The sequence below is a fragment of the Anopheles coluzzii genome, chromosome X (genome assembly GCF_943734685.1).
Source record: "Anopheles coluzzii chromosome X, AcolN3, whole genome shotgun sequence".
Classification (NCBI taxonomy): Eukaryota; Metazoa; Arthropoda; class Insecta; order Diptera; family Culicidae; genus Anopheles; species Anopheles coluzzii.
This window is the reverse complement of record NC_064669.1, coordinates 4,262,574-4,288,847: the sequence shown is the minus strand read 5'-3', so window position 1 is coordinate 4,288,847 and position 26,274 is coordinate 4,262,574. Positions and strand designations below refer to the sequence as shown.

The window sequence follows — 26,274 nt, the reverse complement described above, 5'->3', positions numbered from 1 at the left end:
TGGCAAAGGACATCCAAAAGTGAGGCCTACAATTCTGAAGCGGCCACTTGGGGCCTCAGGCTCTACGGTCAGCTTGTTTCTCAAACAGTTTTTATCCGCTTCTAACCATTCTGAAGTAGCTACGGGCTTAATAGATGACGTTTAAAAACTGCTGGGATTTTGAAGGCAATAGTTCAGTTTAGACATATAGACAGCACGTGCAAGACATTGAATAAACAATGCAATACAAACATCGCATCGCGATATAATAATAAGTTCTGACGTCTTTCAATATGAGCAAGTCATATTTTATGGTCCCCGTAACATATTACCGCTTAGGACCTCAAGATCCTTAACTGCTTACGATGCAGCTTATTTGAAGAATCTAAACGTAAGCTTTCTGCATCGGGCATTAACATATTCGAAATTGGAGATGAGGCTACACTGCATCTGTAACATTTTAATTTTTCATAATGTTCATCTCAAACCTTGATTAATAACGCCTAAGAGTTTGAGCTATCAGAAATTAGGCATCTATTTTTTCGAATATGTTAGCTGTGATTGAAACGTTGCCAGCTTTTCCATTCGCCGAAAAATACCTAAGCTTCTGTGGATCGCTTTCGCTGCACGCTCTTCTCTGCGCAATATCCTCCCAACTTAAAATTGAACAATAAAAAGCTTGTCTTTCGGACCCTGCCTGTAGTGCGCAGGTTCGTTGATCGGTGTCCGACGGCGTTGGAAAACCAGAAGCGCTCGCGCTCCGGTTTGAATAATGCAACACACACACACACACACACGTATTTTCGGATGATTAAAGCTCAAGTTACAGCAGGTTGCAGGGTTCGGCGAGGACGCGTGTGCTATGTTTACGCACGCTTTCGATAGAGGTGTCAAACATCATCAGCCGGCGAGGACAGTCTTCCCACCCTTCCCCAGGCGCCGAAACTCGAGCACACGGTGTAAGGTCGGAGCGACAGCACGGGCCCGATCAAACCGTGCGACAAGCAGGCACACCGAACGGAAACAAATCACCCGACGGGCATGCATGCACGCTGGTTTGTTCATTATTTTTATGCTGTTTGCATAATTTACATAAACACGCCCGCCGCTCAAAACATGAGGAGCGGTCAGCGCACAAAACCTGTTGCAAGGAGGCACGGACCCCCCCCCCCCCCCGGGCGGCGCAATTTCGACAGCGCGAGGAATCCTCAGACGATTGGATTCGGTCGCTTCGGAGTGAACCGGTTGCGGATACCGCTGGTGGTTCGTTCTATCGATTTCCTGGAGCTCCAGTGCCGATGCCGCTATTGGTGACGGAAATGTCAGATGGGAAAGGTAAATAAAATCACAAACAGATGATGGTCACGACGGCGATAGCCTCCAAAGTGTTGGAGAAGGCTTTCGCGCTTGCCGGCCGGGATTATCGCCATCGGATCGGCGCATCGGCATCGCATTCATGGTCTTCCAGCTGCTAATCGAGCTTTAATGAATATCATCCACTTTATCTCTTGATTGCCGCTACTGATGGGTGCGCATTATAGCCAAATTCGGTGCTGTTCGGTTTTCGGTGGAAAGCAAACAGCAAAGAAAAACGCATTGCCATCCAAAAAATAAATAAATAAAAAAGCGTCTCAGTCAGTCGTTCTCACGCTCTGTCTGGTGCAATGCCTTTGGAAACGGCCAACCTGCTCATCAGCAGCTCAACAGTCTGCAAGAAACACTCTTCGGAGCCGGATATCGGAGCGAAGGCATCCGGCTTATCGGAATAAAAACGTTAACGAAAGTCGTGCAAATTTTTTACAACCACACACACACACACACACACACACACACACACATACTTGTCTGGTGTCGAAACAAACAAACCCAACAAGACAGCAAAAAAACGAATCCATCACCTAATTTTATAGCCACTCTCGAGAAAAAAAAAACGGTTCCATAAACCGATTGAGGGCTCTGCTTTATTGGGGGAGAGATGTTTTCGTACCCCGCCATTCGCTTGCACAATCCACCCCGATTCCACCCCGAAATTCGACAGACGAGTGTCGAGCGACAGGTTGCGTTTAAATTTCAATTAATACGTCCACTCGCGGCCGGCGCTGATCGTTTGCGCCGGGCCGGTTCTCGCCGAAGAGCCGTGTGCCCCCTCGGCCACGGAGGCGTTAGTAGGCACTAATTAATTGATTTATGGGGCAGCCTTTTTTTTTTTTTTGCTGCTGCTGCCTTGTCCGGTTGTGCTCGTAAAACTGAAAGCACCCTTTCCTCTTTTGTCCTCATTGGACCCGGGAGGGGAAAGAAATGACAGGAAGAGGAGGATTTTATCTCCCAATTCCCATTTATTGGTGTCAGAATGTCAGAGAGATCCCTCAAAGGATGCTGCGACCAACGGGATAGGGTTTTGCACGTTGCGTTCTGTTGTGGGCGATGACTTTTCGCGCGGGATCTTCAAGAAGACCTTGATTTTGCGGCTTGATGCTCCAGTAAGAAGGATTTCCTTCTTCTCCATAGTTGGAAGCAGTTCGCACGCACTCGAAACATCCTCCCCCCCTTGCAGGTGAAATTCAGGTCAGCAAGACATCAACGGGAACTAGCCGATAGCTACCAGCTCTGCTGAATGCTGCAGAAAATCCCAGCAGCTAACAGAATGTACACACTTGCACTGGCTACAATGTTCGCAGCGGCGGCAGCAATTCTGACTGCACGGTTTCATCACATTCATGCCACCCCTCACCTGCTCGGTACTGGTTATCTTGATCGCCGGACTGGCACTGGTTGACCTTTTTGCCAACAAAAGCTAACTCCGGCCTTTGGACGATTGTTCGGCTGCCCAGTGGACGCGGAAACGCGGCAACTGGGGGCCGACAACAGTGTGACACAATTCCTGCCGTTTCCACCCGGCATCACCCAGTCGTCTTATTCCAGCGAAAAGAAGAAAACAACGAAAAAAAAAATGCAGCGACGTAACCGAAAAAAAAGCCCCAAGATTCCAGCAATAAATAGTGGAAATAAAAGGCTCAGCGTGAAAGTGATGCCTGAAGACGAATGGAAGCGATCGGGCCGATCGATCAACGCCAATACGTCACCGCGTAAGCGCAGCACCGCGAGCACGTTTCGTGGCAAATGTTTATTGATATTAATTTGACTGCCTTTTGTGGGCATCGGGCATCAGCGCAGCACCTTACACGCTCGGAATGTGTCAAGTCCACGAAACCAGTCCGGTCGGTCCGGGATCTTCATGTCCTTGTTGGTCGTGCTGGCCGGGAGGGCTGGGGACTGTTTTCTGTCCTCGGAGGTCTCCATTCCTAAAGGTCTTCCTTTTGGAGGCTCTACGTGTCTACGGTGTTACGAATCAAGCCCTCATTGCGTTTTAGACGTTGGGAAAGGAAGTGGCAGAGAATTAGTAATAGGTACCGTTGCCTGGGATTGCTAATAGACCCCCCCCCCCGCACCTACCTGCCACCAACTGGGAGCTGTTCAGGGTGTGGAGCTGTGGCAAAGGAAGATCGCGCGTGAAAACTGAGCAACAGGCGAGTCTTGGTAGGAGTTACAGCCAATTCTGTTAACAATCAGTACACGGTGTGCGCAAAAAAAGAAGTCGTGCCGCCAAGCAGAGAGAGAGAGGGCTGTGACAATTTTAACCTTCGATCCGTAACAGAACGCAGCGGGACAGTCGAACCCGTCACGAAAAACACCGTCCGCGGGGGCCCGTTCTTAAGAGACCTCTTTTATTGTTCCATTGTGATGGAAGCTCCTCCAAAAAGAATAAAAACCTATTTCTGATGTTCCAATGTTTCTTCCAAAAAAAAAAAAAAAAAAAAAAAAAAAACACACTCCTCCAAGCTCTCCCCGATTGCTTGGCACTGTGCAAAGCAGCCTATTCATACCTGTTGGCAAAGAGGCTCCCGGGACGATTGCAACGACGACGACGCACTGGCTTGCCTTTTACGACCGTCCGGACGCATCCGAACGGGGTCGGACGGATTCCGCAGCAAGCGTTTCGCTATCTCGCGCGTTCATCGGTGCCGTTTTCGGGCACACCACTCCACCGTTGCCCTGTCGGGCCCGGACGACATGGCATCACGGCATGGGAGCAGGTTTCCATATTCGTCGCACACGTCGTCGTCGTCGTCGTCGTCGACGTTTTTTGCCCGTTCGATTGATCGCTCGGTGAGCCTGCGGAGCCTGCGAACCGTAGGGCACTTACGGCCGTGCGACAAATTGCTGATGTCTTCCTTGGTTGCGTTCCCGCGTTCGGCCAATCAAACGTCCTTCCACGAGGGTGGGGCGGGCGGGCGGGCAGGCCGTCCTATCGGGCATAATCACCTTAAAAGGGTGCCCGAGGCTCTATGTATGCATGTGTCGGCGCCCCTTTCGCCGCTCCTCGCTAGCGAGAACTCCCTCCCGGGGGAGTAATGAATTATCAATTACATTCCTGCTGCTTTTTTTTATGTTTTTCTTCAGTTCGGTTTTTTGTTTGTGTACGCCTCCGGACCAATCCCGCGGAGGGGAATCATCCAAAAGGGACTCCGGGACTGTTTGACTTTGTAAAAATATGCGACCCAATTTGCAGGCAATTTGAAACCCAACCCAAGGAACAGGAAGGCACATTCCAATCCGGGCACCACTGCCGGGTAGAATGCCGCGTACCCAAAAACGGAACCTTCGGAGGATGCATCAACAGCCTAGCCTTCAATGTTTTAATGTTTAATACGACCTTTTTTTTTCATTCTTCCAGCCTGCCAGTGTAACGGACACGCCCGGAAGTGCCGCTTCAATCTCGACCTGTACAAGATGTCCGGGCGCGTTTCGGGCGGCGTGTGCACCGACTGCCGGCACGACACCACCGGCCGCCACTGCCACTACTGCCGCGAGGGCTTCTTCAAGGATCCGACCAAACCGATCACGCACAAGAAAACCTGCAAGCGTAAGTATTGCTGTAAACCGTACATGCCACTTCTAGCTGCTAGGTACAAAAGGTTTCCTTGATGTGGTCCTGACCTGAAGACCTCGAGCCGTTTTGAGGGTTTTAATCATAGAGCGTAGAGCGTAACACCCGTGCGCTACTGTCGCCACTGCCGAACACGGAGCGAGGTCAGGTGGTGCATCATGAATCACGTAGGATAATTGTCACTCCACACGAGCTGCCGTGTCAGGCAAGTGGTGGGTTTGACAGATCATGCTAGACAACGAAGAACATACAAATGAAGACTACAAATGCCGCAACGCTTGAACATCTGGAGCATCTTTTGGTTCTGGTAACTTCGCCAATATCTTGATATATCTTCCAAACAGCCAACTCCAACTAGATTGTAGCTTGTTGAAGTAAACCGTTCACCTGGTGTGCCGCCATGGAGCACTGTTTTCCTCTTCGGCCTAATCCAAACAGTCCAGCAGCAATGAATGCTCTCGGTGTCCTTCAGCCTCTCGCTACGGTTTGCGCAAAGCGGTAAGAGGCGTTGAAGAATAAGTCCTCCCTAACGCTCTACGGTGCCGCCGGAGCCGAACCGAATGCTGCGTGTAATTTGAAATGGATTGCGTGTGACAAAACCAAAAACATAAAAACTGAGATAAAGAAAAAGGAACGGAATGGCCATTCACCTCGAACCCAGACCCAGCCACAGACTCGGGCGTCGGGGGAGGGCGCACACCCCATGAATGCTTCTGTTTCACTTGGGCCGGCCGGGTGCGTGATGAACGCGTTTGTATTTAATTAAGGTAAATAATAGAGACATTTGGTGGAGGCGTACGGCACGGTGTGAAACGCCAGCCAGGGCCCGGCGACACGCGACAAGATTTACTGCCCGGCGCTGGTTGCAGTGCCGCGGGCCGTAGATAGCAGGACGCGATCAAGCGCGGCAGATAGGAGCGAAGAGGCGGTTCGATGCACAACAACCATGCAACGGAGAGCGCTGTTCGCGGATGCGCGATATGCTCAAGGCCGCCCTACAGTGGTGGACAGATCTTTGCTTATTGGAGCTGATAGTGTTGATACTCTGACGGCGGGTGCCATTCGATGGCCTGTCTCGCTCAATAGTTTGATTAAAGATCACTGCCAAGGACAGCAGCGCACGTGGGTCAATGGGGTTCGGCATGCTCTAATTAGCGTGGCAGTGGCGCAGGGAGCTGCAGCACTAGCAAAACAAAAACAAAACAAAAAAACAAAAATTCGCAAGAAGTCAATCATCATTAACCGTTCCTAGGCTCCACTCCTGCAAACACGCCAGCTTCTACTGCTTTCAAATCAATTCCAGTAACGGTAAAAAAAAAAACACACACACACAGCGCACCATCTCGAACGTTTGGCGGAAGTTGGCCGCAGGCTGTGCGCAGGCAATCGTTTTGGGAAGCGAAATGAGCTGCTGAGAAACGCCAGCAACCTCCAGGCGGCTGATGCGCGGCAGAAGATAGCGAAAACCGCGCACCGGGGTGGCCTTGCCGTGTGTTGTCCCGGGGCCCCATCGCGAACAATCGACGCGATCGGTCTCGAAACCACCGCGCGGCAGAACGATGCGGTGCGGCTCCATAAATCATGACCACTACCAGCTATTACTCTAGTTTTTCGTTTGATTTATTTTTCCTTGTCCGACACTCACTGCCTTTCCTTCTCCACTCTCTCTCTCTCTCTCTCTCTCTCTCTCTCTCTCTCTCTCTCTCTCTCTTCCACAGCCTGCGACTGCCATCCGATCGGGTCGTCCGGCAAGAGCTGCAACCACACGACGGGCCAGTGCACCTGCAAGGAAGGCGTAACGGGACTGAACTGCAACCGGTGCGCCCGCGGCTACCAGCAGAGCCGCTCGCATATCGCACCGTGCATAAGTACGTATCCGGGGGGGCATTGGGTGGGTTTGTGTTGGTGGAATGGTTTCCCCAAACCCTTTCCACAAGTGTGCTGGTGTCTAGTGGCAGTGTCTGCCTTCCACTGCTACTACTACCGCTACGACTTCTACTGTGCTGCTACTTCTTCGGCGTCCTCGTGGTTCAGGCCCTCTCACCCGTTTCCGAACGAGAGACAGTTAATTAAAACCGAAACCAGTGCGTGTGTGACCTGAAACAAACACACACACACACACAAATGAAAAGTCAAGCTGCTTCCAAGCGAGCTGTGTGTGTGTGTTCTCCGTGTTTCCCTGGTTATCAGCCGCGTACGGCACATTAAAAATGCAAAATTAATTGTTTCGAGATGGCGGTACATAAATTTTGCTTCGTGCACACTACTAAACGATAGCTCTCTCTCTCTCTCTCTCTCTCTCTCTCTCTCTCTCTCTCTCTCTCTCTCTCTGTCTCTCTTCCTTTTCTTTCCGGTGCTCAGAAATTCCCCGCGTCATCAACATCAACCATCAGGCGCAGAACACGGCCCCAGAATCCTACCAGTACGATCCGGACGCGAGCGAAAGCACCAAAGAAAGTGAGTAAACTAGCAGCAGCGCCACCACCGCACCACGGTTTGTTTACGGTTGTGGCGTTACGATAAGAACTTTCTTGTCTTGTGTGCTTTGCTTGTTCTTCTTTATTTGTTTTTGGCTGGTCCCGAAATAAATACTAAAGTTAAAAAAGAACCCCTAAATCAAGGCTGTACAGTGCTGGTCAAGTGGATAAGGTCACCGTTTCCTCATCGCACTTTACAAAGGAGGGAAACAGAAACCCTAAAAATTGTTTCAAGAAAGGCTTAAAGTAATGATAGATATTCTAAATACTGAAAACTAAAAACTTTTAATTAATTTAAGTAAATTTTCTTCTACCCAATTGGTTAGGAAGATCCTCCACAGTAGCATACATTAAAAAATACAGTGAATATTAACAACAAATCTTAAACTGGTAAATATTGGGGAGGCTTGCAGATTTAAACTGGAAAACTTTTTTCAGTAAATCACTATAAAACATCGTTAAAAAACAGTTCCTAATAATTCTTTACAGGATTTTGAATAAGCAATTGACATAATTTTAACTGCCCTAATTTTAACTATATACTTAGAATACTTCAATTGTTTAGGTTTTTTTTTGGTCTCTACAGTCTTTGTCAAGTACAGGCGTCCCCCGAGTTACGACCCTCTCGAGTTCGCACATTCACAGATACGACGATTTTGATTTTGACAGTTAAAAGTTGTCATTGAGACGAAATTGATATATATATATATTTTTGAATTTCTACGCTGATAACCGTTACAAACAAATTTCCACAGATTCCACAACTTCCCGGTTTTAAATATCTATATCGTGGCTTTTGGAGGAAAATTAATACATTATCGAACATTATTTTAAATAAAATACACGATATCATCCGACTCTTCAACATCGGTTATACACTTTATATTCACAGATATTTGACCTATTACGTCTATTACGACTTACGCCTTGCTTTGGGACATTTTTTCGGTCCCAAGTACAGTCGTATCTCGGGGGGGCACCTGTATAAAAAAATCTCGTGTCACGGTGTTTGTTGCCAGCTACCTCCAAAACGGCTGGATCATTTGCAACGAAACTTTGCAACCACACCCTATGGTGGTATGATAATAAGTTTGAAGACTTGCAGTGCAGATGTTACATTAAGCTTAATTTAATAACAACTTTATAGCTCCCATACATAGAGCAGGATTGTTGTTGTTGTTGTTGTATACAGCACTTTGACACTTGCGGCGCGGCGGGCTGTTTACATTTGAAAATCGGATACTGTGAGGATACAATTATCCCAAGAGACAAAGCAAAGATAGAATATTTTAGTATTTTTTTAATAACTAAGATTTAAGGGCCAGTTAGTAATATATAAATTTCAAAAATATTGGGTGTACAACAAACAACTAATCAAATCCAAGCGAGGCCTCTTATATCCTAGACCACCACTGTACATTGATGCAAAGTTTGTTTCCTTCTGCAGCCGAAAGCTTTACCCATACACGTGTTCAATTATTAGCGTATCGATGCATATTTTTTCTGCACACTTCTGGTTTCCTCTTCCATTAGTGCACATTTCCTTTGCGTTTGAATATGTGTGTGTTTTTTTTCTGAATGCGAATCCCTTCATTCCCTTTTTGCAATATCTGTTTGCAAAAGCCAAAATATTGTTGTTTTCGATTCGTTTCACTTATTGGAATTGATATTCTCGATAATAATTCTCAATAAGAAAACAGCAGAAAAAACAAAATCTCTAAAATGACAACAAAAAATACGACCGTGATACCAACTGGCGAATCCAATGGAGTGGAAAACAGAAGAAAACCAACAAAAAAAACACACACACACACACTACACATTCTAGCTGCATTCATGGATATTCATGGATGGCGAAAAATTTGCATATAAATAAATTGGCAACAGATTAAAAATTTGTTTTCATACGTATCTATGTCCGTGTGTGTGTGTGTTTGCTTTGAAGCTCTGCTTTGTTGGCTGAGGTCATAATCCAGTTTGCGGTAAACAATTTCTGGCTGGCTCAGAAGCGGTAAAAAACAACATATTTTGCTTTAAGCAACAGAAAAAAAAAACATTTCAAAACAGAGCAACGCATGAAAGTGATGCAACAAACAGATTGGTTGGTAGATGGAGGCAAAAAAAAGACCCCAAACAGCGTTTGTTATGATTGTAAGCGCCATTTTGTGTGCACAGCTTCTGTTGCTGAAGCTTCGACAGGATAATGAAATGAAAGCAATACTAGAATTAACTTCTTTTTCCCCCCCTTCTCTTCTCATACCACTTCACTCTCTTTCAGACTGTGGCAAATGCAAATTCGACACCAAGCGGCTCAATCTGAACAAATTCTGCAAGCGCGATTATGGTAATGTCTTTGTTTGTTTACACTTTTTTTTGTTCTCTCCCCCAATTACACAGTAAAGCCACAGTGACGTGGTAGTAGTTTGTTTTTTTTTTTGTTTTGCTTGCTAACCATCACTCTGTAACTTCCCCCTATCGTTGCTTCCGGTACAGCCATCATGGCGAAGGTGACGGGCCGCACCACACCCGGCGGCAAGAATGCGCCCCGCGACGAGGTCCGCTTCAACCTGCAGATCCAGTCGGTGTTCAAGTCGAATGGGCCGCTGCTGCTGGCGAGCCAGCGCAAATCGAGCATCGGGCTGCTGGTACCGGCGAAGAATCTCGACTGCCGCTGTCCCAACATCAAGATCAACAAGTAAGTGACACTAGATAGGGGTCTTGGGGATCCTTTCGTGTTTTGCTGCCTCCAATGCGATATTATGACGGACGTTTGCTCTTCCCTTTTTCGTGCGTTTTTTTCATTTTCCCACGATCCTACTAGGTCCTACTTGATCCTCGGCATGGATGCGAAAAGCAACGGCGAGAACCTGATGCTCGGCCCGAAAACCATCATCATCGAGTGGAAGGACGACTGGAACAGGCGGCTGCGGCGCTACCAGCAACAGGCGGGCTCGTGCTACTAAGCCGCCAACACACAGCCAGCGTCCAAGTATAATCAATATGGCGTCGCTGCGTCGTTGAATCAGCGTGTTCGATAACGGCGATCGATCGTCTCGATCAATCCGGAGCGAAAAGCACTGCGGCAGAGCGAGAAAGAAAGGGCGAAATAGCTTTCAGCGGAAGATGATCGCTCTTCTTTGATTTGTTTTATTTTTTTTGGTTGCCGTACTTGACCAGACGCACTTGAGCGTTCGTCTGGGCTTTCCTTTGTGCGAGATGGCATACCGCCAATAGTATTTTTTATGTCCCTTTCCATCCCCACCTCAATCGCTCATCACTCCCGTTTTGGTTCAATTTTGAAGCGGATCCGTTTGTTTCTTGCCCGCCAGGTGGGCCCACGCTATCCACTAAATTATTATTACCCACCCATGTAATCTCTATCGGGCGTCGGTAGCGTTCCGGCTTTTATGGACGAGCCTGTATTCAGTGATTTTTCCCTCTTCTTCTGTTTTGTTAGTTTAGTGAAGCGGTGGCTGTACTGTTGTGCCCCCGGAAGTGGCTAACTTTGCCCGCCAGCTTTTGCGCTGTTGCATACCCACCATCCCTTCCCTACCCCTCCTGCTCCCCTGTTCCCTACAGTGTCCACTGTTTTACCTACTTCGTTCCGGTGCCATTTTTTGTTGTTGTTGCAGCAGCAGTGTTTGAGGGTGCGTTTGCGTTATAATGCAAACGGGGAGAAAGGAAGGGGAGAAAAAAAAAACAAAATATAAATCCACCCCCAGGACGACGACGACGACGCAGGCGAGAAGTTAGAATTGCTATAGTGTGTAAGTACCGTGTAAGACCGAACAGGGGGACAGGGACAGGAGCAGAACGCCCCCGGACGCTCGCTAGTTCCGAATTTCCGGGGGATTAACTTTTGTGTGAGCTCGTACAGTATATAATCCGCACGACTCACACACCTACACACACACACACACAGTACAATGTATGCAAAATCCGAAAACCAACCGTGTATGTGTATGTATGTTCAAATGGTGCAATGGTGTGGCTGGCGGGTGCTTGCTGTTGTTTTTTTTTTCATGTGTGCGTGAAGGCGCTATAGGCTATCATTTGTTTTCTTATTTATTGTTTTTATTTGGTTTGTTTCTTTCATTTCTTTTTCTTTACCTTCACTTTCTTGTTTCTTTCCTATTCTTCTGTTTTATTTGCTTGTTCTTCTGTCTTCTAAACGTTTTGTTGTAAATAATTTAGAAGCTTTACTATCTCTCTTTTTCCTTTTTTTTTAATTTTTAAGGTTAAATCTCTCATCTTTTGAGATTCTATCCTCCACCGACACGCACACATAAGACGCAACAGCACACGCAACGGCAATTATTGACTTGTCTTTGTAGGGGGGTCCATGTATCATACTAAAATTATTATTAAACAATGCAAACGGAAATCGACAAAAATGGAACAGAAGCAAAAAACAGGCAAACTCAGCGCAAAAAAAAAAAAAAAACAAAAAAAAAAAACAAACGACATCAAGTGGCACAAACTAAGTCGTACGCACAGAAATAATCTTAACGCAAGCGATGTATTGCCACGGATGGTGCGGATACAGTTCTCCCGTTGTTTTGTGTTTAGTGTTTTTTTGCGCTCGTAGTGGATGCACTTTGCGCTGCAAGCCGACCGCCGCTGGGTATTTTTTTGCTCCGATGCGTTACTTCCGATATATCATAACGTAAATCTACATATATATATAGATATATACACACACACACAAAGAAGAAGGAAGAAAAGAAGCAGTCGAAGAGAGGAACAGAACACATATGTATAACACATTAGGCGTAGTGAATCATTTCATTTCGTTTTCATCCTTCCTTCATGGATAAGATAAAAAGAAGAAGAAGAAGAAGAAAAAAACAAGTACGAAATATGGAGCAGGCGTCAATCACGTGCTCCCATACTGAGTGCTTTACCTTTAAACAAAGCAAAAAAAAAAAGCAAAACATAAGCGTAATTAATCGAACGAATACTAACACAGAAACGGAAAAAGCGAACGGGAAAGGAGTTAGTAAGCAGCAGAAAGCGAACGCAGCAGGCGAAGTAAAGCAGGAGAAAGGTTTTACATGGAGAAATGAGCAGGAAAGAAGGCGAGAAAGGACAACATCTAGAGTGTGTAACAAGCGTCCGATGAGGAAGGTCGCGATTTGCGCTAGCAATGTGCGCAACACAACCGATGTACGTACGCGAGGAAACAATTTGCATGATGATTGTGATGAGAATTTTATCTGTATATATTATAAAGTTTTCCTAACCAATAAGCTGCTCGTGTTGTGTATTTGTGTGTGTTGTTTTTTTTAATTTTGGCTAGCAAAGAAAGAAATAACCGGTTGTTCAGTGTCATTCGCAAGGTGTGCTTAGGAGCGTCGCGTCGAAAACTCTATCGAATGGGTTCTGCTTTTAATAGGTTCGCTCTTGGCCAGCTCTTAGCCCATTTGTAATGTACGGCTATCGCAAACAAACGCACCGCATCCAACAAAGCAACCGTTCATTATTTCATTCCTTCGGCCATTTCCCTTTGTGGGCCCACCCTCATCACCCCCTTCTCGGAGAGGGAAGTGGTTGCTGTTTTGCTCCAAAACTTTGCGCTTCGCCGTTGGTGGTTCTTTCGTCGAAAATAAGCGAACGACCGGGTATTAAGTGTTTTATGTCGAAAGTTTTGTTTCCTCCGAGCGCGCGCGTGTGTGTGTGCTGGAAGGAAAAATTGGAAAGTTTTTCCACCTGCCCGAAAGCACAACACCCGTCGGTCGGGGAGGTTTGTTCGCAGGAAAGTGGTTCTACCGCCCGCCCAGCAAGGAAGCTTCCTGTCAGGAACGAAGCAAGAAAGTAGAAAGAAGGCAAGCGAAAACACAAAACCACCGCAACAAAGACGTGAAAACTCTAAAACGGGATATGCACGTTGCTGGATGTGTACGTGCGTTTGTGTGTGTCTGTGTGTGTGTGTGTGGCAGGGTAAGAAAAGTAGCTCGAAGTCTTTTAGTGTTGTGTAAGGCAAAAGTTTTGGAATGGCCTGCTTACTTCTGCTCCTTCGCCCGGGCACTGTGAGGCTGTAGCACAGGGAAAAGCCACCGAAAGCGACAACTCTGCTCGCGATGGCTTCATTTTCGAGTGTTGTTGTTGTTGTTGTTTTGGTTTTTCTGACCATTTTTCTTACCCTCATAAAACACGGCAGCAGAGCAAGGGACAGTGCGTTACACACAAGAATAAGCGGAAGGTTTTTGTTACAGGGCTTTCCAAGTCAGTTTCGAATGCAAACATTGTTATTCACCACATTCAAGATGTTTTTGAATTGCTGTCAAATGGTTTATTTGTTTCAAAATGAAATTTCAACACATAACAAAGAACTGTCAAATTCAATCCAGCTTGAGATGTGTTGAAAATCATGCTTTAAAAATTAAAAAAAAAATCACGTTGATGTGGCTTAACATCTTGCATGCGGTGAATAACAACGTTTAGATTCTAATTTGAATTGGAAAACCCTATAATACTGAAATTAGCTCAAATCTTACTGGGAATTGAAGAGAAAGACTTAATTGAAACGTTGTTGTTTTTATTACAGGGTTGCCCAACTATGTTTTGAACATGTCCTATCCAATTACAGTCGTTGCCGCTAAATTTTGACTCTAACTCACTTATTTTTGTCTCGAAGGCACCAATTTTTGACAGCGTTTCACGATTTTTGCCTCGAAGGCATCAATTTTTGACTGTGAGTCAATCGCTTTATTTACAAAATTTTAAGTAATTTCTGAAACTGTGTGTTCTGAAATGATTGAAATTAAGTTAAATAGTGAATAATTTTATAGATACAATTGAAAATAAAATAGTTGTTTTGCCAATTTTGGCAGTTTCAATGGAGTGAAAAAAATTGGCACGTATTTTCAGCTGTAAACAAAAGCTTTAGAAATTCTAAAATTTCATCATTTTTTCTCAAGAAACAATCAATTTACACAGTTTTTGTATTTTTTATGAGTTGTGGAATAACAATTGTTAAATATCTGCTTAAATACCTTGTAAAATTGTCATTATTCCTACAAGAGTCAAAAATTGATGACTTACAGACAAAAATAGGTGCGTTAGAGTCAAAAATTGATGCCTTAGAGCCAAAATTTGGTGGCAACGACTGTATTGTTTGGTATCGTTCCAATATAATTGCAACAGATGACTTATATTGAGATGGAAAAAAATATTGAGAAACAGTTGTTTGTGTAATTTATATTGAAGTGAATCAATCCTTTCAGAAGCTTAACCCTTAGAAAGCGTTACTTGTTCTCTAACCCATGTTGTTGGAACCTTACTAATGCTGCCTGTAAGTACTGCAACAAAACATCCAAAACGTTTGCAGAAGAATTTACAAAGGCTTTGGAAATAAATCACCCCCTTCCATCCCGAATGACTTGTGACACGAAATTCACATTTTCATTGCTTTGCTCACACACTCACACACACACAGTCGATAATGATCGACATTTAATAGCGGTAGAGCCAACCTTTATCGCTCCGCTCACTGCCTCCCCCCCTTGGCTTTGGCGGCTACCATCTAAGCGCTTCGAGCGCGGGGCAACATTTATTTTGCATACCTCTTAACAAACACACCAAACCAACGAAACGTGCTGCGAACTGCCGCGCACAGTGATCCCGCTTTGCGCTGAACCTGCCGCGCCAGCCGCGGACAAAATAGGAAAGAAATGAAGAAAACAAAAACAAAAAAAAAAACAAAAACTTTCACCATTCATTGATCAGCACATGGGGGTATAGTCCTGGCATCTCCCAATACTCGAGCCAAGCGCCACCGTCGACGAGCGACGCGGGGCTCACGATGCAAGCTCTGTTTGGCCGCCACAAAAGGGTTCGGCAAGCTTACGTGTGCCGCACCACGTGGAGGGGAAAGAGTTTGGGGCTGTGCAAGAACAGCTGCCGGGAGAGGAATCTGGACATTATCTGTACACCACCGAAGGTTCTGTCCCTGAGGGAGGAGCGGGGGGGGGGGGGTTTGTTTTGCAAGGGGGCACTCGGAGACGCGCGCGGTATTAAAATATTCACGTTTTTTCGTTTCGTTTGCTTGTTCAATGCAAATGCAAGGCAGTGTGCGGAAACGGGCGTTTTCGTGCAACGGCCACACGTCAAGGATGGGAATCTTGGTAGGGAGAGAAGAGAGAGAGAGAGAGAGAGAGAGAGAGAGAGAGCTAGTGGTATGGGTGGAAAAACAAAAATGGCCGCAGCACTAAAGCTTCCGCCACTATTGGCATTGTTACAATTATTCCACGATTCAAACCGATTGGTCTCCCTGTTGCCGGTGTCTTCGTCTTCGCCATTTTGCAGGTAAGTAGTGGAAAAAAAACAACACGGTTGGAACGGGTTTTCATTTTTCTTGGATCTCCCTGCCTCCCCCAAACAACCTGTTGCCCCCCCCCCCCCACCATGAAGAAAAGTCCAGAAGATACGGTCTGACTGATTTATACATCTCTTCAAACGGGACGACGTAACAATGGTGCTGCAGCCCAATGCTAGCCAATGCGTGTGTGTGTGTGTGTGTGTGTGTGTGTGTGTCTGCGGCGCGTAGACCTCCCGTGGATCTTCCGGTTTTGGGAAGCTGCGACGGGATCTCCCGTTTGGAAGCTACCGGGTCCTCTCGCGGGAGGCATTCCGCCTCGAAGATGTGTGTGACATCCGGCGGGTGGGCAGTCTTGGGGTCACGCTTCGGTCAGGGTCATGGAATGCTGGCTGCAAAACAGAATATGAAGCCGGGAAGCTTGAACATGTGCCCGAGAGCTTCTATGGTAATGTCTAGAAGAAGTTTTTCGTTGGAAGGGTTTAAACGTTGTCGCTGCATTTGTTAAACGCAAACCGTTATACACATGGTAGGAAGTACCTTTACGCTCAGACCTAACAGCAAATATTCTGCTTTTGGAATTCGTAGCATCTTGTTTGGAGTTCGTCTTTGGCTGTTGAAGAACATGTTCCCATGTTGAACTCCAAAATTTGATTTTGTTTGACAATTGTGAACAGAGCATCCCAAGCGGAACTCCACTGGCGCCCTTCTATTCCAGCCAAGCTCGCACTACCGCAAGAACCGGCGTAATTCAATCGTCAAGCAGAATTAACGGAGGGGGACCGACAGGGCTCGCCAGCACGTGCAACAGTTCCAACAGGCACGAGAACGAAACGGCAAAAGTTGCTTAAAAAGTCATCAAATGTAATTAGCCGTACCTAGGCACAGGACCAACAGAGTAAGCTAGTACCGGCGGTAGTAAGTGCAGTGCCCGGTTCCAGGCTACGGTAACGATTTAGCCAGTAATTATTGCATGCAGTTCCGCAAACCCGCGCACCCGGCGGAACTTTGACGGGAAAGCGTCGGAGACACTCGAAACGCAACTGCACATCGCTCGCGCCCTTCGGTTTTGATGTGAGTCAGCAAAGTGGCAGTAAAATGGTTTTTGCCGGCAGCAGCCCTGCGATATCCTGCGGCCGCACTTGCACCAGAACGTCCGACGCAGGGCGCAAAACCTGGAACTTCTCCAGGTTGCAGCAGACTTGAAGTAATGCGAAACGTCTGACGGTGAGTTTCGCTCACTGTGGCGATGTATGTGTGTGTGTGTGTGTGTGTGTGTGTGTGTGTGTGTGTGTGTGTGTGTGCGGCTACGTAAAATGAAAGTTTTGCAGTTTTCTCCAAGCGATGCTCCAGGGGAGGGGAGGTTGAGAAAAAGTACGACGACGACGACGTCAACTTCATCCCGGGCGGAATCTTGCCTCTCGGTGAAGTTTGCGACAGCAAGTAGTCCTTCCGTCCCGGGGCACTCGTCCTGGGCACGCTTCGTTCCCCTTATCCGGGCTAATCATTCACACAGGTCGCCATATTAATCTGCACCCTAACGACCTTTTCCGGGACCCGTACCCGGGTTGGAGTGGCAAAACCGCCATCAGCGCCAGCGGCGTAGCAAATTCGTTTAATCCTAATTTAATTAAAAAACATCAATCTTCGTCCGGGCAGCATGAGCGGAGCAGCGCTGCCTTGGAAGCCATCGGGACCGAGCGCCTTTCCGCAGCCCGTTCGACAGTCCATCTAATCGCGTTAGGCGTTACGAATCCGGGGATGAAGCCCGGAGGCTTCCATTTTCCATCCAGGGACTGGGGGATTTGTTTCTCTCTCTCTCTCTCTCTTTGCGGGATATACATGGTACATGATGTGAAAATATGTCACTCTTATTTTGCGAAACGGACCGAAACGAGCCAGATTATGGAAGTTGACGGATCGATGAGTGAAAGAGATTGTACCAACTGGTTGGCAAAATTTAAATACTAAAACCTATAACAGTACTTCAACATTTGCTCGACCCAAAATCTTTGGTGGACACCGTTAGCAGGAATCTTATCGACACGGTAGAAGTTGCGAAAGTACAACCACGTCGTGTGCCTTACGTGCGACCTAGGAATAGGAAATTAATTGATCCCTATTACCCCGTTGCTGTGCCGTTGTGGCCAGCGAAGCCTCCGGGCGGCGTTCCGATCAGATGTTGCACATGCGAACCAAGCGAACTTATTAATCAGCCTCGTTTGCCTTCCCTACACGCACACTCCACACACTGTCGTGCCTACCGTGTGGGGGGGGAATTGGAAGAATTCGGTCTGCCAGGACATTCTCGCCGCATTCCTTCCTGCATCGGGCATTGGCAGCGTACCGTTTCGATACGGATGTTGCGAGAACCCAATGCCGAACTCGGGCGCTCGCCACGAAACCGTGCTAAACGGGCCGAATCGTTAAGAAAATTTCTACTCATAACTCTCCTCCGTTGCGAATGGAACGCGCGTATGGACGGGAACGTTTCTCGCATTGCACATACATACATGCCTGCACGTTATTACTTCACATCAGTTTGTGTGTACGGTTGAGCTAGCGTTGTTTATAGCGCTAATCAACCTTGGAATATAAACTGTTAGTGATAAATTATAGCACCACGTGTGTGTATGTGCGCCAATGTTTGTGTATGTGGCGTGATACGTAAGGAGAGGTAATTACTCTTCCGTGGGTAAATAGAAAGGGAAGACAGAATGGATTATTTGTTGGTTTTTCTTTTGGAAAACAAAATTAAAGTCTTCAGGGCCGGGACAGGGCCGTTGTTGCTGTAATGTAAGCAATGCCTAGCTTGTGACTTACGAGTGACTTAAGATTATTATTAAATCTTTCGCTGTTCTTGTTCTTGTTCTTGTTCTTGTTCTTGTTCTTGTTCTTGTTCTTGTTCTTGTTCTTGTTCTTGTTCTTGTTCTTGTTCTTGTTCTTGTTCTTGTTCTTGTTCTTGTTCTTGTTCTTGTTCTTGTTCTTGTTCTTGTTCTTGTTCTTGTTCTTGTTCTTGTTCTTGTTCTTGTTCTTGTTCTTGTTCTTGTTCTTGTTCTTGTTCTTGTTCTTGTTCTTGTTCTTGTTCTTGTTCTTGTTCTTGTTCTTGTTCTTGTTCTTGTTCTTGTTCTTGTTCTTGTTCTTGTTCTTGTTCTTGTTCTTGTTCTTGTTCTTGTTCTTGTTCTTGTTCTTGTTCTTGTTCTTGTTCTTGTTCTTGTTCTTGTTCTTGTTCTTGTTCTTGTTCTTGTTCTTGTTCTTGTTCTTGTTCTTGTTCTTGTTCTTGTTCTTGTTCTTGTTCTTGTTCTTGTTCTTGTTCTTGTTCTTGTTCTTGTTCTTGTTCTTGTTCTTGTTCTTGTTCTTGTTCTTGTAGATTTCCTTTGTAAGTAAAATTAAGAAGCAATAGAGGATCCCCAACTAAAAACATACATTGCTACATTTACTGTACCTTTCGTTCTATGAAATATGACATCTTGCTTTGTTTCAAGTCCCAATTTTTCTGAACCTCATATCTTACTTCCCTTATTACAGTTTGTAATAGCGCGATGTACAAGCGGAGCTTAAAAGTTTTATGGCATAGTTCGAACACATTTTACAACGCTGTTACCGGTTGAGAAGCGATGGAACAGCGTGTTAAAAAGCTTGCAGCATATGTTCCGCTCACCAGCACTGCAACAAATTGTACCGCCATTGGCAAACGCGCGCGCACCAATCTGCCGGGCGCTCATTTGCCATTAGCCCGTTTGATTGCAGTTTCGCTAAAGTGCCATAAGTAGCGGTCGTAACGCTCGTAAAAAAATAAATCTTTGCCATTTTTCCGTTTTAGTTTCACCCCCTCGGCTTCCGCGCGCGTCCCAGCATGGGTCGCCTGTGCGCTTCTTCGAGCCGGAGAGCGCGATAGCGATCAGCAAGCCATAAATTCGCCGCACTCACCCAGCGATGCGGCGACGTTGTCATCGCCGTTGTAGCGTACACACACACACACAAAAACTCCTTCACAACCACCTCCACCATCACCACTGCTTGCACTGCACAAGAAAACCGCACAAAGTCCACTTATGGCACGTATAATTTGTCAAGCGTCGATCAATGTCTGATTTACGATCGTATTATGCGTTGCACAATTGCGTTGCATGCATGCATGCAGGGCTGCGGGACTGCGCGCACTGGGGGCGGCTGCTTTGCTGCTCTTTCCGTGCTATGTGTGCTTTAAAACATTCCCGATCCTTCGCGGTCAGTTTTTTTTTTATTTTGTATTCTTTGCTTCGGCAGAAGTGAGTGCAGCACGCAGGATGCACTCCAAAAATGTGGAGAAAAAATAAAGAAGACGACCCAGTAGCAAAAAAAAAAAAACACACACACACACACACACACACACACACAAAGCGAACAATTCAATTCGATGATGAAAAATTTGAAAACAGAACAAACAATAAATCGGCTGGCCGAAAATTCACACAAACGCAACACCGTTTGCCCTTAAAAGGGAGCGAAACATTCTAACAGTTGCTGCATTCCGCCAGCCATCACACCAGCCAGTCAGCGTTTTGCAGGGAGATGGAATCGGGCATTGCCAGTTTGGAGGCTACTGAGAGGGAAATAATAATTTAATAAAAAAAAAACACGAAGAAACCGCTCAGCATCTTTGCCTTCGCAATCGAGCAAGCATCGATTCATGGTCGGTGATGCGCGATTGGAGGGGGGGGGGTTGTGCACGCTCGACCACTCGACCAACGAGCATCGTAAAACGCGCTGTCTTCTTCGAATCCGTGATAAGTTCGTCTCATTTACACACAATGGTACACGCAGTCGCCGCGATGGCCAGTGTAGCGCGGGAGAAAGCGGGAAAAGCTGTATAAATGGCCACCGCGCTCGAGGACAACAGGGCTTCACCACCAACCCCCCCCCCCCCCCCCCGCCGGTCAGCAAATAAACAGCAGCACAGAGACGACCTTAGCGGTTGGGATTACCATTTTGCTTCAGGTTGTTGTTGTTTTTTTTTTTGAGCTGCTGAAGTCACAGAGATCTGTTTGGAATCTTCTGGAAGTATAAACATCGATCAGTTATTTAAAAAAAAAAATATTAATAAAGCCTTGCTACTGATTTTGGTAAGGAATATCAGCGGAAACGAATATTGGTGCCGTGACCAGGATGAGAGAGCACAAAGCATTAAAATACCTCAACATTGAAGAAAAATTATCGAAAATAGTAGCAAAATGCATCATCCAATTGGACTTGAACTCGTTTAAAAGTTACTTCCTGCGGAATCTAAAAAAAAGAAAGGAATTGTCGTAAAAAACGAGCTCCAGTAATTTTCACATACCTTCAACGCTTAAAAAAAAGAATCCAACTGTGTTACATTAGCGCGCAATTAAACGGGCGTACGGCGCTTACCTCCCCCCCCCCATTGCCTCAAACCACAAGCCTCTCTCCCCGTCCAATACTAAAAGAGGAATGATTTATAGCTCACGATATAGCACCGTGCTGCTGCTAATTAATGGCGCTCCGGAGCTAGATCCTTAAATGGGCCCGGCACTGGCGACCGCACGTGGTTCGTTGCTGCAGCCCGTGGTGCTGGTGTTCGATAAATTCACGCCTTGCGAGTGGCCGGACAGGCGGTCGTCGCACAAATGCAAATGCTTTCCGCTCCGGTGTGCACCTTGGTTTTTGGTGCACTGGCGTGCCCTTGCAGGCTTGGTTGCTTGGAACCAACGCGGTACCGACGCGAATGCGAATAGGCTGTAGAAAAAGAGAAGCAGGCGGAGTAGCAGCTACCCTTAAAGCAGCTCCCTATAATGTCCTGGTGGGGTTACAAAGAAGGATCCCGCATGTGAACTACGCGATGAAACCACCTGCACCTGTACGCGCGGGAAAGTGGATGGTTTCAAAATTCATGACGGCTTAATTACCCCTCGCCTGGGTAGCTACGGTGTTCAGCTTCAGTTGAAAGTCAACCGCAAACGCCTCATTCGGCACATTCACGCACCGTTCGGGTTATAGCGCACGCCACAATGTCGGAGCATCCGATACACACCTTCGATCGGCTGATCAAACGGCAGCGCCTGCTGCTGAAGCTGATCGGCATCGATAGCTACGATCCGGCGTTCCGCATCCACTCGCTCACCTTCATGTTGGTGTGCCTGGCGCTCACCTTCTTCGTCATCTCGCTGTACGACCTGTACCTGTTCCGGGACGACCTGTTCAACTTTGTCTACGTGCTGATCACGATCTTCTTCGCGACGATCGGCATCGGCCACATATCGGTGTTCCTGCTGTGCAGCAAGCTGTTGGCGGAGCTGCTGGAGCAATCCTACCGCACCTACCGGCTGGTGGTGGACGATCAGCGCGAGCAGCGCATCCTGCAGTGGTACACCAGGCTGTTCCAGCGGGCTGTGGACGGCTACACGCTCGTCTTTATCGGCACGTCCGTGGCGGCCGGCTTGCTACCGCTCGCCATCTACCTGCTGTCCGGCGACCGGGTCCTGCCGTACGGTGTTGTGCTGCCGTTCGTCGACCCCGACTCGCTGGTGGGCTACGAGCTGAACTACATCTACCAGGTGAGCTGCATCATCTGGACGCCGCCTGGGCTGGTCGCGTCGGTATGCATGTTGTTTGGGCTCGTGCTGAACATCTGCATACAGTACGACATACTGGCGGTGAAGCTGCAGGACCTGGACGAGCTGATACGGTCGCCGCACCCGCACAGGGACGCGATGATTGGGTGCAAGCTGCGCAGCATCCTTCGCAATCAGCAACGACTGATCAGGTAGTGGGGCTGGGCGAATCCTGGGATATATACAGAGAGAGAGATAGTTAGGAGATACTGTTTGTGTTTTTTTGTTGGTTTGTGTGTCTGGACAGTTTCATCGCCAACATCGAAGCGGCAAAAAACGTCCTTTCGGCCGTGGAGGTACTCTCGCTAGGGCTGCAGATCGTTATCACACTGTTCGTATTGCAATTCGTAAGTGTCTCCCCCCCAACAGTGCACCAACCCTTGGGAGCTCGCTGGCTCGCTTCATCCATTTATTTTCCACTCGACAGTCACTCTGGATCCCCGGGCTGGTGCTGATACCGGTCTTCACAATGCAGCTCTTTCTGTTCTGCCTGCTCGGTACCATCATCGAGGATAAGGGCGTCAAGTTTTCGGCCGGCGTGTATAGCCTCACCTGGAACGAGCTGTCCAAGCAGGACAAGCAGATCTTTCGCCTGCTGCTGCTGAGCTCACAGCAGCCCCAGACGCTCACCTGCGCCGGTATGACCTGCATCAGCCTGAACCTGTTCGTCAATGTACGTATACCCAAGCTGGGCGTGCTTTCGGTCTGTTTAATGTGCCCTTCCAATTACAGATGTCGCAAAAGTTCTACTCAATCTTCATGATGTTACGCAACATGTAAAGCCTGACCCGAGGATGTGCTTTAAAATGTCTCTATTTCTGTCATATATACACACACACACACACACATACACACTAACTTTAAGACCTTGAAGCACGGCAATTTAATTACAGTGATCCTCCTTTCCACCTTCGCACACACCACGTCAAGGACTACGATTGAAGTTTGCATATTGCAGTAGCTGATCCACCAGGCACTTACTCCAATGGGGGATCCTTATTAACCCGCTGCGCCAGAGCTAATTACCTCACCCATCCCGCCCTCTTCCCCTTCCCTACTTCCAGCTCATTAGCAGTCTGTTTGATGAGTTTCCGATTATATTCGGTGCCATAAACTCCCTGTCGGTTTAATCCACCCGGTGGCGCCATGGCGGTTGGTAGCGAAAGTCCAATCGAACGGTTCGACCGCATCCTGTACTGGCAGTGCCACATCCTCCGAATGCTGGGCATGGACGGGTACGACTGCAGGCTAGAGCACAGCAAACTGTCCGCGGCGGCGAAGCTGATGGCGGGCCTGTTCATGGTGATCTCGTTCTACGACGTGCTGGTGCTGTTCCGCGACGACCTGTTTGGCAAATCGTTCGTGCTGTCCACCATCTGCCTCGGGTGCATCGGCTGGGGCCGCATACTGGGCGGGTTCAGCCACCGGGATGACCTGCCGCGGCTGATGCACATGGCCCGGGACACCTATCTGCTTGCCAACCTGCATGACATCTTCCGGCACGGTGTGATGCTGTACACGCTCTTGTTTCTGTTCGGTGCGGTGATTGCGTCCGTCGGCCCGGGGCTGCTCTAGCTGTACAATGGGGAGCGAATACTGCCGTTTGGGGTGTACCTACCCTTCGTCGATCCGGACAGTACCAGCGGGTATGAGCTGAACTATCTGTACCAGCTCAGCTGCTTCCTGTGGAGCGCGCGTACTCGCCGCAAGCGATCGTGGAGGTGTTGTCGCTGACGTTCCACCTCGTCATGACGCTGTACGTGATGCGCACGGTAAGCGGCTTCCATCGCATGGGATCGACGTCAGCGTTCGACACATCATTCTCCTGCCCTTCTTTCAGAGCATTTGGCTGCCGGGGCTGTTCCTGATACCGCTCTGCACGATACAGCTGCTGATCTTCTGCATCCCCGGCACGCTGATCGAGCTCAAGGCGTCCAAGCTGACGGCACGAGATGCACCAGCAGAACAAGCAAATCGTTCACCTACTGCTGCACTGCAGCCAGCATCGGAGTGGGCTTACCTGTTAACATCAATATGAATATGTTCGTGAATGTAGGGAACTCCTTCTTGCTCGCTCCGTTGTATGCTTGCCATTGAGTAGTGTCTTGTGTATTTCTTTCCCCAAAGGTTGCCAAGAAGGTGTACTCGATCTTTATGATGATGGAAAGCATGTGAAGGGAAACCCGCCAGGCAACCGCAACGACTCGCTAATTAACCTTTGACTTGTGGACTTTTTTTTTTGGGAAACTAAACGCACACGCGCACATGCACGCAGGAAGCAATACATACGCATGTTTGTTATGCGGGTCGCGTTTGGTAAAACATACATCCGAAGCCTGTAGCGTCGGATGTCGTGCCCACACTAGTTTGGTGGGTGCCTCGAACTTCTCCCGCCCAGGAGCGCGCACGTCGAAAATTGGAGCTCAATTGAAACTGCAATCAAAAGGTTCATTATTAACGATTTTATTCTTTCAAATAATAACTACAACAACATCTTAAAAACAATACCCACGGCCCAGGTAAGCTAATGAGAATGACCTTAAAAGCGCGGACGGCTTCGGGGACCGATGGGCCGTAATAAAATTGGGCAGGCCATTATCGTTGAAGATCCCACTGCAAGCCCGGGCGCGTGTGGGCGTCCTAATCGTCCCTCGTACGCTTCAACCGCATTCGATCGGGCGCTGGGATCAGGTTGCTGAAGAGGCGTGCCGCGTGCTGGCGGCTAGGAAACGAGTCTTCAGGGCGGCCTCGGCTGCTGAACTTTCGACCCCAGCGTGGGTCGTTATCGGGGTCCCGGACGTGGCGGCACTTGCTGAGATCTAAATCCCAATGTGTAGTGTGAGTCTCGCTCGCTTTTTTGGTTGCTGTCGAAGTTGTCGACGCTTCGGTACCGCGGCGGAAGGTTCTGGGCACCTTTGGCTGATGTACATTTCCAGCACAATGCATAGATTTTCACCTTCGTCATCTTATCCGCACCGTGCCCTTCGAGGGATGAAGCAGAGAACGTGATTCCGGATGTTGACACATTCCCTTCCCCTAACTCTCTCTCTCTCTTTCTCTGTCTCTCTCTCTCTTTCCACTTTTTCTTCTACTTCACCTTCCAACAACTACAACAGGCCCGGTTCGCTGTTTACTTGTTTGCCAAGCGCTCAAACGCGTTCGCACGCATCCGCCAGCACTGTTTGATGAGAAACGTGTTAATACATTAATTTGTCTAATTAATTTCATATCGCAGACCACGAATATACGCGCCACCTTTCCTCCGCGTCCAGGCTACTGTGCGTGCGCGTGTGTGTGTGTGTGTGTGTATTTCTTATACATCCCAAACCATACGGGCAATGGAATGTTTATCGATGAACACTTCCGAGGACTAGAGCCGCTCGAGTGCTGGTTGGATGCGGTGTAGGTGATGCGTTGTGTGCGCGTTTTCGGTTGAATGAGCCGCAAACTCGAATAGCTGCACGTTCTCGAAAGGAAGTTTTGTGTGGCTTACAGTCAAAATTTGTCTATCACAGAGAGAGAGAGATAGTGTGAGAGAGAGTGAGAGATCGTTTGAGTGGAGAACGAAACGTGCGCAAGGGTGAAAGCGAACGGTTGCGGTTCATCTGCACGAGAGTGCGTGGTGCTCGCCGGGTGCTGCGACGGTGTTGCCCTCGTGGGCGTCAAGAGCAATGGAACTGTACTACACACAGACACACACACGTCCGTTCTAGAGCAGCACGCGCTCGCTCATCCGCTCAAGAGCAAAGGGAAACTTTTCGTAACTCAAACATTCGACACCGTAGATAAACAGCGCGCACTGTCAGAAGGGCCGGACGAGTGAGCCGGAGGTAAAGTGGGTGCGAACAGACGATAACCAGGGCAGAGGGGGGCAGAAAGCACAGCAAGCATCCACGCTCGCACGCTCCTCTCGCTTAGGATAATGGTAATTGGGAGGTGAAG

At 47.7% G+C, this 26,274-nt stretch overlaps 2 protein-coding genes across 4 annotated transcripts in view; both read left to right on the top strand.

The window, feature by feature from the left end:
* Positions 1-12,653, top strand: part of LOC120951020 (netrin-B-like) — a 58,968-nt gene extending 46,315 nt beyond the window's left edge. For all 3 annotated transcript variants that reach the window (XM_040369513.2, XM_040369522.2, XM_040369499.2), the window contains exons 3-8: positions 4,715-4,903; positions 6,646-6,795; positions 7,289-7,384; positions 9,683-9,748; positions 9,898-10,099; positions 10,226-12,653. In XM_040369513.2, the coding sequence (XP_040225447.2) occupies positions 4,715-4,903; positions 6,646-6,795; positions 7,289-7,384; positions 9,683-9,748; positions 9,898-10,099; positions 10,226-10,367 (845 nt within the window). In that variant the 3' untranslated portion in view covers positions 10,368-12,653. The remainder of the gene's footprint in view (positions 1-4,714; positions 4,904-6,645; positions 6,796-7,288; positions 7,385-9,682; positions 9,749-9,897; positions 10,100-10,225) is intronic.
* An 8,217-nt stretch (positions 12,654-20,870) lies between these two features.
* On the top strand, positions 20,871-23,178 carry LOC120958999 (putative odorant receptor 83c). Its single transcript, XM_040382114.2, has 4 exons — positions 20,871-22,484; positions 22,580-22,679; positions 22,760-23,005; positions 23,065-23,178. Exons 1-4 carry the CDS (start codon positions 21,730-21,732, stop codon positions 23,110-23,112), a joined length of 1,149 nt encoding a protein of 382 aa, XP_040238048.2. The 5' UTR covers positions 20,871-21,729; the 3' UTR covers positions 23,113-23,178.
* The last annotated feature ends 3,096 nt before the right edge of the window (positions 23,179-26,274 follow it).

Coding starts and splice junctions, on each gene's coding strand:
- LOC120958999 (XM_040382114.2), top strand. CDS start 21,730: ATGTCGGAGCATCCGATACACACCTTCGATCGGCTGATCAAACGGCAG. Junction 22,485..22,579: donor AATCAGCAACGACTGATCAG/GTAGTGGGGCTG, acceptor GTGTCTGGACAG/TTTCATCGCCAACATCGAAG. Junction 22,680..22,759: donor CACTGTTCGTATTGCAATTC/GTAAGTGTCTCC, acceptor TCCACTCGACAG/TCACTCTGGATCCCCGGGCT.